Source organism: Protopterus annectens, chromosome 1.part1 (assembly GCF_019279795.1).
Source record: "Protopterus annectens isolate FY-2018-M chromosome 1.part1, PAN1.0, whole genome shotgun sequence".
Lineage (NCBI taxonomy): Eukaryota > Metazoa > Chordata > Ceratodontiformes > Protopteridae > Protopterus > Protopterus annectens.
In genome coordinates, this window is record NC_056726.1 from 798,014,149 (window position 1) to 798,029,604 (window position 15,456).

At 40.9% G+C, this 15,456-nt stretch overlaps 1 protein-coding gene across 2 annotated transcripts in view; it reads left to right on the top strand.

The window, feature by feature from the left end:
- The window catches only part of MYO5B (myosin VB), a 3,346,216-nt gene that overhangs the window by 1,912,751 nt on the left and 1,418,009 nt on the right, over positions 1-15,456 (top strand). For both annotated transcript variants that reach the window (XM_044078265.1, XM_044078275.1), the window contains exon 9: positions 3,239-3,348. In XM_044078265.1, the coding sequence (XP_043934200.1) occupies positions 3,239-3,348 (110 nt within the window). The remainder of the gene's footprint in view (positions 1-3,238; positions 3,349-15,456) is intronic.

Sequence of the window (15,456 nt, forward strand, 5' to 3'; positions counted from 1 at the left end):
TTCCACTTAGACTTCAGTCGCTGTAAGGGGGATACCTCAGGATTTTGGGTCTCATGGGATCTATGATTCTCATAATACCCCTGAGAAAACTCCATATAAGAAAGATACGGTGGCATCTGAAATCTCTTTGGTCCCATCATCAACACCATTTTTCTTTTCAAATCCAAGTGCTGGAGTTTGTCAGAAGAGATATATTTTGGTGAAGACAAATGATATCTTTAAATCCAGGTCTCTCCTTCTCCCTTTCTGCTCCCATGCAGTCAGTCACTACAGGCGCTTCAGACTTTGCTTGGGGAGCAGTTTCAGGAGGCATAAAAGTGCAAGGGTTGTGGGAAACCAAGGACAGATGCAAACACGTAAATATCAAGGGGATGCTTGCCCTGATCAAGGCACTCAACTCCCTCAACCATCTTTGGTCCTCTGGGCCTCTTCAAGTGGTTGCAGACAGTAGTACAGTCTTGTGGTATATCAACAAGGAAAAGGGAATCAGATTACACCTCCATGCATACAAGCCATGTTAGCTTGGGATATAGCTTCACAGCACAGTCTCACTCTATAGGTATTGTACATTCTGTCAGAGAAAATTGTGCTGGCAGGCAAGTTGAGAAGGAACAGGGCAGACGCTCATAAATGGAAACTAGATCAGGTGGTCGTCCATGATTTAATCCATTTGTGGGAAGTTCCTCAAGTAGACCTCTTTGCCTCCTCCCTGAACAATCAACTGGTAATATTCTGTTCCAGGACTTCATTCAAGAAGGCCTGGAAGTCAAATGCCTTTTCTTTTCTTTAGACAGGAATGTTACTGTATGTTTTTTCTACCCTTTCAACTAACATCCAGTTTACTTCTGAAGATTCAGAAAGAATCCTCCAAGGTCATTGTGGTGACTCCTTCCTGTTCCGGGCAACCAAAAGTTCACCTTTTGGAAATGGCCAGGGGTAATTACCACAAGTTTCCTCACAGACTGGTTGTACTCTATAGACCCATTATAGAGTACAACACTTTTTTGGTATGTACCTCACAAGACATCTACAACAACTGAAAAGGCTGCAGAAATACCTCACAAAGAGGATTACTGACCTCAAACAGATGCCCTACACAGACCGTCTGAAAAAACTCCAGCTTTACTGTCTTGCATATCACCTACTCAGAGGCGATCTCTGCCTAGCATACAAAGCTTTGTCAAACCCAGAGCTGTTGGACATGCTCCACTTAAAGAAATCCCAGTCCCTCTGAGCTACACGGTCTAGGGACATAAACCTTGTCACTACAATAAACAGAACATGCTGGAGGGATAGATTCCTGTCCCAGAGACTTCCCATACTCTGGAACAAACTACCTATCTATATCAAACAAAGCTCCTCATTAGCACTCTTCAAGAAAAATCTTGATGATTGGATGGGAAATGGGAAATTCACCCTGGGGATCACCTCTGTGGCTCTGCTTGACAAGGGCACAGGAAAATAATTTTCTTGGGTGGCCAATAGCCTAGTACCTACCTATGAACCTATGAACTCACACAAGAACAGGGATGTTTGATACACCCTAACATCAATAAACCAGTTTTATGCCTGTATGATAGGGTTTTATTTCATTTTAGGCACTTGTTTACTGAGGACTTGCAGCTAGTACTAATGGAGACAAGAAAGTTTGCTACTAGAAAATCTTATATTAGCAAATGGGAAATGTTTTCTACTTGTGCAAACAACATAAACAGCACACATTCAAGACTGTTTATTCTCTGGTTTTACAATATTGGTGTGAGCTACTGTTCTTTGGTCTTTCTTATTCTTATATCAAGATTCATTTATCAGCCGTTTCAGCATGTCTGCCCATGGATCCTCCTCTTTCAATGCAGCTTCTTGTCAAAATATTCTTGAAAGGGGTTTTGCATAAGAGGCCTCCAAGAAAACCTGTGGCCACTTCTTGGGATCTTAATTTTGTGTTACAGAAGCTAACACCTGCTCCATTTGAACCAGTAATCTGGCTGACTTGAAGATCTTAACCAGGAAAACAGTTTTACTGATCACTGTATCTTTGCAAGAAGGGTATCCGAGTTGCAGGCTTTTATGGTGATTCAACCCTATCTCATTTTCCATAGCGACAGGGTTTCTTTGAGAACTAATCCTTCTTTTATGCCTAAAGTGGTATCCAAGTTTACTGTAAGCTAGACTATCCAGTTTTTTTTTTCCTGAACCTAAAAATGAGAGAGAAAGGATACTCCATACCTTGAATGTCTACAGACACATCAGGTACTTCCTCTACAGAACTAAATCTTTCAGATCTTTGGATCAAGTGTTTATTTCTTGTGAAGGGACAACTTGTGTCAAAACAGACCCATTTCCAAATAGTTGTCTAAGGCTATTACATTTTGTTATATTCACCACAGCAAAACTATTCTAAGCAGGATTAAGGTCCGCTCGACCAGGGCCTTGGCTTCATCTATGGATTTTTGGAAAGGATCGGATTCTGGAAGTATTCTAGAGGCTGTTACTTGGTCCTCTCTATGTACTTTTACAAAACACTATAAGGTTGATTCCTTCTGTAGGTCTAGATCAAGCTTTGTTGCATCTGTTTTCCTTGGGCTCCTAGAATCTTCTCCTTCCACCTCCCAAATGCAGTTGACTAAGGTAATCTACCCATATAGCTAAGTCTACTGCAGCAGTGTATCAGTATGATGAACACTGTACAGTTTTGTAAGTAAGACTTACCATAACAGTAGATGTTCAAATGATCACTGCTGCAGTAGCTGCTCCCTCCCTCCATACCCTTGATTTTTGGTGTGCATTTTTTTTTATTGTTCCTAGCATTGCCATTTCAGGACTCACCCTCCCCCTCTTTGCTGGCAGGAAAGCTCTGAAGGGCTTCTCTTCCAAATTTGTCTTTTAGTCAACTCAGCACAAACTGCCTGACAGCTTGGGCATTTGGAAGGTACTCTGAAACTTTGGTAGCTGGCTGGTTGTTATATCCTTGGCAGGATGTAACCCATGTAGCTAAGGCTACTGCAGCACTGATAATACAAACATTTGTTGGTAACATTATGGTAAGTTTTCCATACACAGATATACCTTTATTGTAAAATTACAAATTAGAAATATAAAGTACCTATGTAGCAAATCACGCATTGTATGAGAACAGCATAACATGCAGCTCAGACCCATTTGTGATTAATTTAAAAGTTTAGCATTATAAATGTGTGAAACAGCTATTCTTACTAATGAGAACTTTTCTTCCCTGAAGGTGTGAAGGAGTCCAGCCAAATGAGTATTTTTAAGATAATTGCAGCAGTTCTTCACCTTGGAAATGTTGAACTTCTTTCGGAAAGAGATGGAGAGTCCTGCAGTGTATCAGTAAGTGCAGTGTCATCTGAAATGGTGCCTGGTGACTTCATATTTTTAAATAAATTAAAGTCTTTGAAGTGGCATAATGCATCCTGCTCTGTTATGCATTTTTAAATACCACAAATAACAAGGTTATTTATTTTTGGGTCTGACTAATATTTCAGAGGGTCATTTTCAGATAAGTATTCAAACAGGGAAAAATAGAAAGGAACTGCATTCTTTGTCTTGAGTTATCTAATATAGCATCTAATATAACATCATCTACTTTTAAGAATATCTAGCCTGCTGGCCACTTTGCATTGGCTATATGGTAACACTATTTTGCTTCCTTGTACCCAAACATATTGCTACTTTCATAAAACAGGAACATGCACAATGTGAATTTATATAAGGACCACTTCTGTGCATTGTACTATGTACCCCAGTATTAACTGATTTGTATCAAATGTAATACTTTCTATTTCCAAAGGAAACTTTATACCTACATAATGCCAGTTTGAATTCATGAGGGGCATATATTTCAAGGTTTCCTTCCTTTAGCTTTTTTGTACAGAACCTATACAAAACAACAGATGGAAAGCCACAGAACCTAAACCAACCACCAGATAAACCAGATACATGTCAGCAATAGCCAACTTGTAATAGCTGTTGTCTCAGAAGCCTTATCACTCCAGGCAGTTACCTCATTGTGGCAGACATGTACTTCTTGGACAACCAATCAGTTTTATTTCTTCCTTAAATTTGCAGAGGTGTTTCATCAGAGATTTAGTTCATCCCCTTTCCCCAGCATATGCTCTCTTTATTCCTTCATCTAAAATTAAGGTCATGTCATTTGTCTATATTCTCGATGTACATGTATTGCAATGCTGCAAACAGTGGCGCACACACATACACACACAACCGCCCATACGCCATTCAGTTCTTTGGAGGAGAGATAACAATGATAGGTTCCATGTTTTTGTTTTGACTTGCATTACACATGTACAAGTGTAATATTTTGTCTCTGTAATGAGAGTAGCTTTCATGCAAATGAAGCAAAACATGAAAAAGGTTTTGTGACAGAATACTAGAGGTAGAGGAAGTCTTGCAGTGCGTTATGAGGCTGGCAGCTTCCCTCAGCTGTTTTGTCTGGTAAAAATGAATTTTTTTTTTTTAGTTTAAGTATGTTTTTGGCACAAATTTAGTATATGTGATAGAGTTATCGGTCATGGACATTATGCTTTTTTCAGACTTGAGAAAAAGAGAAGAGGAATTGTCAGTGCGGGATCAAAAAGTACACCTTCTGGATGGGGTCAGATGCTGTCTAGTGAAAACTGCAGTCAACAATAAGTAATGTACCTCAAAAATGAAAGTGTTGTTGGGGTTGCTGAATCATTATGTGAAACAACTTGAGAAGTCTGAAAATGATACCATTCAGTTTTTGAAAGAACTGTATGATTTGATTTTACCAGTGCAACAGAGAGTGGTGGATCTCATGAGTAAGTCAGTGGACTTAAGCAGTCAAATTGTGTTAATTATAATTACATTGGAAGACAGATCAAGGAGGTCTAATTTGCAGTTCAGTAGGATTTTGGAAGGTGAAGGTGTATTTATCTGGAATTTATGAAAGTTAAGATAGTGAGATGGACTGGTTTATTGAAAAGGTAAGTGGGCATTGAGAAGGCTAACTGACTGAGAGAGATTTGGTTTACGTTTGTTATTCGGTATGAAAAGGAGATGTTTTTGTTTCAGTTTTGGCTTGTTGGAAAAGGTCAATGGTGGAAGGAAGACCAGCATTAATGGATCATGATTTCTTAGGGAGTAAATGCAGTACAGGATGTATGTTTTTAGATGCCATTAAAGAAACCAGACAGGACAACTTAAATGTAGAAATCATCATTCTTAGCTGTAATCTAAGTATTTTTCTCCCCTTAGGAATGTAACTGTTTACCTTGGCTCAGTCTGCAATGTATAACTTCATAGGTTCATAGGTAGGTGCTAGGCTATTGGCCTTAGTGCCTATATAAGCCAAGCCAAAAAGGTACCCTGGCTTTCACCACCCAAGAAAATTATTTTCCTGTGCCCTTGTCGGGCAGAGCCACAGAGATGATCCCCGGGGTGAATTTCCTATTTCCCATCCAATCATCAAGATTTTTCTTGAAGAGTGCTAATGAGGAGCTTTATTTGATATAGATAGGTAGTTTGTTCCAGAGTATTGGAAGTCTCTGGGACAAGAATCTATCCCTCCAGCATGTTCTGTTTATTGTTGTGACAAGGTTTAGGTCCCAAGAGCGTGTAGCTCGGAAGGATTGGGATTTCTTTAAGTGGAGCATGTCCAACAGCTCTGGGTTTGACATAGCTTAGTATGTTATGCAGAGATCACCTCTGAGTAGGTGATATACGATGGAGTAAAGCTGGAGTTTTTTGAGACGGTCTGTATAGGGCATCTGTTTGAGGCCGGTAATCCTCTTTGTGAGGTATTTCTGTGGCCGTTGCAGTTGTTGCAGATGTCTTGTCAGGTACATACCAAAAGGGGCATTGTACTCTATAATGGGTCTAATGAGTGATGAGTAGAGGGGAACAATGACTTTTTTTTCCTGGATGAGAAACCTTTTGTGATGAGGTGTGCCATGTAGAAGGATTTCCTGATTACTGTGGTGATGTGATTATCAAAGGAGAGACTACTGTCCACCTGTGTCCCAAGGTCTCATCATGTGGTAGCTCATGGGTACAGAGGTTTTACCAAAGGTGATGACAATGCACTTTTTGGCACTGAGCTTGAGGCCATGGCTTTGACACCAGACAACTGTCTCAGTGTGGCCCTTTTGCAGGATGTTCACATCGTTAAGAGTTTCAATTATGGCTCTTAGTTTGCAGTCATCTGCGAACTTCATTAGCCAAAGACCTTCTGTGTTAGCCTGTAATTCAGAAAAGTAGATACCAAACAGGAGAGGACCCAGGACTGAACCCTGTGGTACTCCACTTGTCAGTGGTCTGATGTCAGATTTGGAGTCTGCTACTTTCACAGTGTGGGTTCTGTCAGAGAGCCAGTTGGCAACCCATCTTGTGACATAAGGATTTATATCTAGTTTAGTGAGTTTATCTATAATTCCAGAGTGGGGGATGGTGTCAAAAGCCTTGGCGAGATCTAGATAGGCTGTGTGAACCACCTTACCCTCATCTATGGCTTTGGTGTCTGCTTCAAAGAAGTCTATCAGGTATAGGAGACATGACCTGCCTTTTACAAACCTGAACTGGGTGGGGTCCAGAGTTTGGAGATTACCAATGTCTTTGTTTATAAGTTCCATGATGATATGTTCCATGGCCTTGCAGACCAAGATTGTTAGGCTAATGGGGTGGTAGTTCCCAGGTCCGTGGTGGATCCCCTTTTGTGGAGTGGGATAACCGTCGCTGTGCACCATTCAGTGGGCACAAAGCCTGAGGTGAGCCTATGATTGAACATGGTGCTTAGGTGGGGTGCCAGTTCATTCTGTAGTTTGTGTAGAACACAGCCTGGGATGTTGTCAGGTCCCATGGATGCTGTGTTCTTGGCTTTGGAGAGTGTGTTTTTTTACCTCTGCAGCCGTGATTACAGGAACTTTGCATTCTTCCGGTATAGAGATGGGCCCTTTAGAGGGTGAGAGGGGGGTAAATTTAGCACTGAATCTATTTGCCAGGATGCTGGCAATATCAGTTGGTTCTGTATATTTAGTGTCATTGTGCTGTACCTCAGAGCAGATCTGAGTTTTGCCATTGAGATTCTTGACATAGCTATAGAATGCTTTGTGGTTGTCTTTAGAATCAGTGGCAGTATTGTTTTTGTAACTAGCTTTGGAGGATTTTATGAGGGATCTCAGCTTCTTACTGAGGCTGTACAGGGAGTTCCTCCAATCATGGGATTTTACTCTTTTTTGCAACAGTTTCTTTCTTCTGTTGTAGAGTTTGTTTATGGCAGGAGACCACCAGATTGGTTTCCTTTTTTTGGAGGATAGCATCTTGGTTCTGTTAGGATAGCATGATCCATGCAGTCATGTAAGTGCATATAAAGTGCATTTGTGTAGGATTCAGCAGTCGTACCTCTATTGTTCGTCTGCATGGGTGTCGTGAAGTTTGCCACTTCTGTCCTTAAGAAGCGTGAAGTTGGCTTTGGAGAAATTTTTTACAGTGGTTTCCCTAAGGGGGTGGGGTGGGGGTGGGATGGTGATGTCTAGGGTGATTAGCTTGTGGTCAGATCTGACCAACGAGGAATTGACTTCTGGTGTGGAACACCGATTACCCATGTTGGTAATGACCAGGTCTAGGCTATTGCTGCCCCTGGTGGGGGTGTAGATAAGTTGATCCAATGCGTTGGAATTTATGAATTCCAGAAAACCTTGTGCAAAAGAGTTGGTACATGAGTAGTTTTCCCAGTTAATAGTGGGGTAGTTGAAATTGCCCAGTATTGTTTCGGTCCAGGTTAGGTGGCCAAAAGGTGTGGTATGAATGATAGCCTAGTAATGCAGGGGTGCTCTCTGGAGCCCTGAACCAGGTTTCTGTCACTGCACAGATGTTGATGTTCTCCATTTTAAGGAGTGCCTCGAGTGAATGCATTTTGAGGTTTAGACTTCTAGCATTGAGTAGCATTACCCTGAGATTTTGCTGCTTGTACCTGTTACGGTGGTGAATTTGTCATTTGAACCTTGCCTAAAAAAGGCACTATAGGGGTGGCAAGAGCCTTAGCCAGTATCCAGAATCCCAAGGGCTACAGGTGCAGGCCATCTCTGGCAAAGCATCGTGGTCTGTCGATCATGCCATCCCAGGGAGACAGATACTGGATTCCCCTAGAATAACACCAGAAGCTTAGCCAATTGTTGAAGTCAATCGTTTTGTCCTTGTACTGTGGTATCATTCTGGGTGATGGCAGGATGCTACTCTGGGCTAGGATCATACCTGCCTGGGTTACAAGATCGGAGAGCTCCTCCATGTCTCTTTTCATGTAGTCCAGGGAGGTACATCTCAGGTCATTCACACCAACATGGACAATGACAGAGTCATATTTGTACTTGTGTTGGAGTAACCTGAGTGCATGCGTTATGTGGCGGATCCTGGCACCCAACAGGCAGCTGACAGTAAATTTCTCCTTGTTTAGCCTGGTGAGTGGAACATCAGTGTGCCTGACTATAGAGCCACCTATGACTAGAGTGTTGGGTACATTGTTATGCCTTATGGGCTGTGGTTGAGTGGCACACTGAGTTTGTGGGCTGTGTGTCATTTAGGCATTTGGGTTGTGTTGAGGGTGGAGGTTGCTAGCCTTTCTGCTTTGGAGGTCTCTGTTGCTTGAGCAGATTTTTATTGAGAGCCTCAGCGAATGTAGGTGTGTGTTTTGTGTTTCTATGTGTGTGTTTTCGTGGTGTAGGTTTTGTCGGACTATGTGATGAGTGTGGTGTGGTGCAAGTGTTTACCTTCACCTCTTTACTGACTAGTCTAGTCTTGGGTGAAGAGAGCTTTGCTTCCAGTTTGTCTAAAGTGCATCTCTCACAGGTTGTAGTGTTGGGTGGTAGGAGGAGAGGGTTGTCTATGTACATGAGGCAATTGCTGCATTGCCCCAAGATGACCAGATTCATCAGGTAGACAGAAGAAAACACTGGGAGCTGACCCTTAGACATGACTGGATAGGTACTTATTTATTAAGTACTAAAAATCGTTTTCCTCTAGACAGTTGAGGAAAGTTGAGTGCTGTAGTAATTTGTAGCTTATTTAGTGCTTACGAGTTCTGAACAAGTGCTGAGCTCAAAGTAACAGATTTGAGTGCTAAAACTAAAAAAAGTGGCTAGTTATAAGGGAACATTTGAATAGCAGACTTTATGGCGCTGATAATAGTTTAACCCTAGCTAAGTGGCGATGCATAAAGTGTATTTTTTTTATATATATAACAATAGCAAATGAGCAAACTGATTTAAACAAATTAACCAATTAACCAGTAAAACACTAGAAACTGAGCCCCGTTCCAGCAGTCTTCGATCAGACAAGTTCTAACTGCACACTTCTGCCATTAGGGTGCAGGGGAACCTTCTCCAAAAAAGATGGTCTGAATTAGTGCTCAAGTTTATACAAACAAAGCTAGATTCAGCAGGTCTGAATTTAGTCTATGCTACAGCAAACAAGGCTTACCAATTTCAGAAAGAAAAAGTTTAAATAAGCAGGCACAATAAGCCTTTAACAAGAAACTCCCAGCTCAAAAGGGCAGAATCTACCCTGTCCTCCCACAAGAGTGCAGACCACACCTTCTTAATATAAAATAACTGACCCGAAGCCCAAGTGCTTAAACCAGGATTACCTTCTAAACTGGACTATATGGGTGAAAAATCAGTGGCATCAGATTCTGGAGAGGTTAATGATTACTATGAAAATTGTTAAACTCGGAGGGATGTTTGAGCAAATGCATGAACAAGGAGAGGGCAAGCTGGTTGTGGCCTTTTCTTTGGATAGTATGTGATGCTAAGAATGACTTAAAATGGCTGCTTAAGGTGATTATGGACACAAGTGTTATTACCATGTTAATGGTTCACTAGTGACTAATAATACTAACACTGTAATTTAAGTGATGAAACAAGTATAGGATTATTTATTTAAACTTGTAAATTATGCCAGATTTTGATTCTTCTGGCTTGTTCCATTGATCTGTGAGAGATGAGTGGTAATATTTTTTTGGAGTAACATGGCTAGGATTTAATTCAACAGATGTTCTATTGAATGTGTATGTTGCTTGCTAACTGAAATACTGTTATGAGTATTTTAAAATTAAGTTTCTAATAAGATAACAGTGTTAATTTCCTACAGTGTTTTATGTTTCAGTGACTTTTATAGCATGCATGTTTGAGAAACTGGAAGTGAGGGATAGGTTACTTATTCTGAATGCTGTTAGGCTTCCAGTCATTATAGGTTCATAGGTGAATACTAGACTAACTTCCCTGAAGGGCAGTTTTAATCCTAGTTAACAGTCTTAGATCAGAATCAAACCATGTACTTTGTGTCTATGAGGCAAAGGCCTTAACCATTATACCAAACTTAGCCATCTCTGATTATTAGTCAGTGAATACTCTTAATCTGAAATACATTACTGTGACTGAAGATGGCATTAAACTAAAAAGTTTTGATAGTAATGTGTATGTCCATGCTTCTTTCTTTTTCTGTCTGAGCCTGCATACATTAGTGTTTCAAAGGAGAGGCTCGAATGTAGAGTTACATGACGACAGACATTTGAAAGTGCCCAGGAGCTGTATGTTTAATAGCAATGCTATGTATAATATAGATATTATTTTGAACATTTTGAAATTTTAAGAAGTCATTCATCTTTACTGTGCCATAAGTGAATATGCAGACATTGAATATGTCATGCTATATGACGGATTAAATGTAGATTTATAAATGTTATTTTATACAGCAAGAGGATGCCGCGGTGGTACGGCGGTAGCATTGTTACCTCACAGCAAGAGGTTCTCCCGTTCGATTCTCGGCTTGGTTTGGGAGTGCCTTCTGTGTGGAGTCTGCATGTCCTCCCTGCGGTTGGGTAGCATTTGAAAGGCATGCATGCGTAAATGGGCATGCCTTCGTTGAAGGTTGGGCGTCGAGCTGACACCTCAGCATTTCGTAAAAATCTACTGCCAATCATTAGCGGACCGGAGTTCCACTGTGGTGACCCCTTCTCACTAGACTGTCTGGTGCATGCACAAAAAAGGATGTTACAAATGAGTTATGTCTATTTGTGAAACTGTTTGATATATACCATGTTAATGTGAGTTAAGATTTCACGGTTCATGTGATTTATTTACTTATCTATCTACCTATCAATCTGTCTGTCTGTCTCATAGGATCATAGGAGGTTACTAGGCTATTGACCCAGAGGTCATTTCAAGCCTAGCCATTATCCCAATATAATACCATAGATACTCTTGTCAATACCCAGGATTGTATTTATTCATGAATGTGTCCAGGAGGACTGTGGGTCCTATATCTGGTAAGAATTTTACTTTATGCCATCTACTTGCCCAGGTTCCTTTGAACCAGTCTGTCTGTCTATCTATCTAATCTATCCTTTGTTGACCATGTTTGTCCTTTTAGGCAGGGGTCTCTTTTCAGGGGAGACTTAAAGTGGTGTTTTACTGAATAAAGGAAATTTGGCCCTTAGCTCATTTATCAGTATTATGAATGTTCATATTGTGAAATGTTGTTCTATATAGGTGCACTGAAAATGTCAGTATAAGACTATTTTCATGTTAAAAAGGTTGATAAATGCTCAAGATCTGATATTAACTGATTAGCAGAAGATTGGCTGTTTGAGCAGCCGGAGGAGCTGAATTGTAACAGTTATTTTTGTTTATTTTTTTATTTTTAGTATCTTACCATTTGACAACATTGCAAGCATAAGTCTTTCTGTGATTAAGTGGAATTTTTTTTATTTTTGCTGTTTAGTGCAGTTATGTTAATATTTTGCTTAATGGGGAATTGATTGGAGGAAGCAGTGCATGTTAATGTTTTGAAAGGCTGTTTTTTCAGGACCTCAATGTGGTTTGAAGTAGTACGTTTGAGCAGTTGTAGTAGTAATAAACTGAATTGTTCTAAGGGAAATGTTATTTTGTTGGATTACTTGATATAAAAAGTGTACACAGCCCTGTTAAAATGCCAGGTTTTTCTGATATAAAGATATGAGACCACAATAAATCATTTCTAAACTTTTCCCACCTTCAGTGTGACCTATAACCTCTACAATTCAATTGAAAAACAAACAAATCTGTTAGGGGAAAAATATAAAAAATAAAAAACGTACAATAAGCTGGTTGCATAAGTGTGCACACCGTTAAACTAATACTTTGTTGAAACACCATTTGATTTAATTACAGAATTCAGTCTTCTTTGGTAGGAGTCTATCAGCATGGCACATCTTGACTTGGCAATATTTGCCCACTCTTCCTTGCAAAAGCGCTCCAAATCTGTCAGATTGTGAGGGCATCTCTTGTGCATAGCCCTCTTAAGGTCACCCTACAGATTTTCTATTGTATTAAGGTCTGCACTCTGGCTGAGCCATTCCAAAACTTTAATTTTCTTCTGATGAAGCCATTCTTTTGTTGATTTGGATGTATGCTTGGGGTTATTGTTGTTTTGAAAGGTGAAATTCCTATTCATCTTTAGCTTTCTAGCAGATGCCTGAAGGTTTTGGACCAAAAGTGACTGGTATTTGGAACTGTTCATAATTCTCTCCACCTTGACTAAAGCCCAGTTCCAGCTGAAGAAAAACAACCCCAAAGCATGATACTGCCACCACCATGCTTCACCATGGGGATGGTGTTCTTTTGGTGATGCAAAGTGTTATTTTTGCGCCAAAAGTACCTTTTGGAATTGTGGCCAAAAAGTTCAGCCTTGGTCTCATCAGACTATAACACATTTACCCGCATGCTTTTGGGAGACTTGATGTATTGTTTTGCAAATTTTAGCTGGGCCTGGATGTTTTTCTGTGTAAGAAAAGGCTTCCGTCTTGCAATACTACCACATAGGCCAGACATATGGAGAATAAGAGAGATTGTTGTCGCATGTAGTACACAACCAGTACTTGTCAGAAATTCCTAAAGCTCCTTCAGTGTTGCTGTAGGTCTCTTAGTAACCTCCCTGACCAGTTTTTGTCTTGTATTTTCATCAATTTTGGAGGGACGTCCAGTTCTTTGCAACATCACAGTTGTCCCATATTTTCTCCACTTTTGATGACTGTCTTCACTGTGTTCCATGGTATATCCAATGCTGTGGAAATATTTTTGTACCCTTCTCCTGACTGATACCTTTCAACATTGTGATCCTTTTGATGCTTTGTAAGCTCTCTTCAAACCATGGCTTTTGCTGTAGCAGGCAACTGAGTAAATGTCAGGAAAATCCTACTAGGACAGCTGAACTTTATTGGTGGTTAAGTACTTTCTACCTATGCTTGGATCTAATGTTTTCTTCTCTGTCTGCCTCAAAATGTGGGGTTACTGTATCTGATAGGATTCTTGGCCAGCACCTTTGACTCTTCATCTTAGAAATTCTGTCTCCACTCCCATAATACATTGCCATCACTGATTTTCCTCAGATCTTGTTTGCCGCTACTGCCTTCTGACATGACGTCCCATGCTCCATTTTGGAATAAGTACTAGTTATATATTTTTGATATTTTCTGCCTTTTCTAAGTAGTTTTTGTCACTTGGTATAGTTAGATAGGTTCCCAGGCCAGTGGTAATCTTTTTGAGTTTTGGGATAGCCTACTTCCTGTAGTTGGTTGTTACCATTGGTATGGTGGTTATTTTGCTGCCACTTCTTTTCCTGCCATTTCTAGAAAAGTAAAAAAAAAAAAAAAGTTAAGAAGAAATCTTTTGACTTTTTCTGTCCGAATTAGTGCTCTTGAATTCAGTACTTTTCCACTGTTGTTCTGTGTGAGTGAGTGTTTGAGTGAGTGTGAGTGTGTGTCTGTGTGTGTGTGTGTGTGTGTGTGTGTGTGTGTGTGTGTGTGTGTGTGTGTGTGTGTGTGTGTGTGTGTGTGTGTGTGTGAGACAGAGAGAGAGAGAGAGAGACTGTGTGTATCAGTGTGTTTCCCTTCCTTTTGGCCCAGCTGTAAGAAAGCAGGCTTATGGCTTTACCCCCAAACATACGTTCAACAGGTGTGTTTATTGTTTAGATGTGGCCCACCTAGGCATGCTCTGCTTTTGGACCCCAAGGGCAAAGTTAGTCCTGAAGGGAATTTTGCCACCTGCATCCACCTTTATCCTCAGTTCCTTTGGCTTCCTGTCCTGCCAAAAAGCCAGAAGAGAAGAAATGAGAAAAAAGGTAGAGAAAGAAGAGTAGAAGAGAAATGACTAAAAAGAATAAAGACAAAGAGAAAATTGAGTATATGTAGGGACAGGAGCACAAACGTTCCTCTTCCTCAATGGATGATCGGCTAGATACAAAGATCCAAAGGTCTTTGGCTTCTTTGGTTCTGCCTTCAGTCATGCCATACATGCACTTCAGCACTGATTACCTACTGTTAAGGCAACGGGCTTTGAGTCCTAAGGGTGACCGACTTTGAGCACTTTTAGACCCTTCTTGTCAGCAGCTCCTGCTTCAGACAGGCTGCACTTTCCCTTCCTGACCATCACTTATACTCCAGAAGTTTCACCAGACTCATACCCACCTTGGAGCCAGGCATCTCCATTTTTAAGTCAGACAGTTAAGACTTGCCTTTCTAAGCCACCCAAGCAGTCTTTGATGGCTTCATCTAGGTCTGCCAGATAAGCAAAATGTTTCAAGTGTTCTGAGCTATAGCAGCTTATGCATACCTTCTTAAAGGTCTAAATGGACCCTGGGATCATCCCCTCTTCCTCAGCTCTGAGACTAGAGGTTTCTCTGCCTTCAGCTGCTATGTTGGCTTTTCCTCCCCAGCTACCCCTCCAGTGTCAGAGCCCATGGATCTGACAGAGTCCTTTCCTTCATCTTTGCTGGTGTTGACAGCTTGGCTGGCTCTGACATCGGCTCCTTTTCTGATGTTCTCAACTTCAGCTCTTTTCGAGCTCAATGCATCTCAGAGCCAAAGCCTCAAGGCTGATGCCTTAGGATCTGAATCAGTTGTCAGGATTTTGGAGCCATCCCTTCCTTTAGGCACTTCATTCTTGAATACTTTGGCTCCAGTCCTAATGTTGAATCTGATAGGGCTGACATTGGGCACGAATTTCTCTCTTGGATCTGTGGATCACAGGGGTGCTGTGCCTAGCCATCTGGTGTCAGCATCAGCTTTCAGTGTTGCAGGGAGGATTCCTTCTTGATCTGAGACAGGTTTCTGTTGTTAAATCATATCTGTCCCAGTTATCTCATCCATCTGGTACTTCAGGCTTGCATGACTTAGCTCTTGGACAGCCCGCGACCATAGACCTCAGCCACCCTCTGCTATGCGATCTCCCACTTCAAGTTCCTTCCAGCATATCCCACTTGAGAGGTACTCTTGAAGAGCAAATGAAAGAAGAAGCATTTGGACTTCCCTGAGTTATCACTTACAGAGGATTCCAATCTTAATGAAAAGGAAGGATCCCCAGAATTCCCCCATGAAGATGTCTGTTTCGGTGATTTGTTACAAGTGATGAGACAGCATGAGGGAGTGCACCA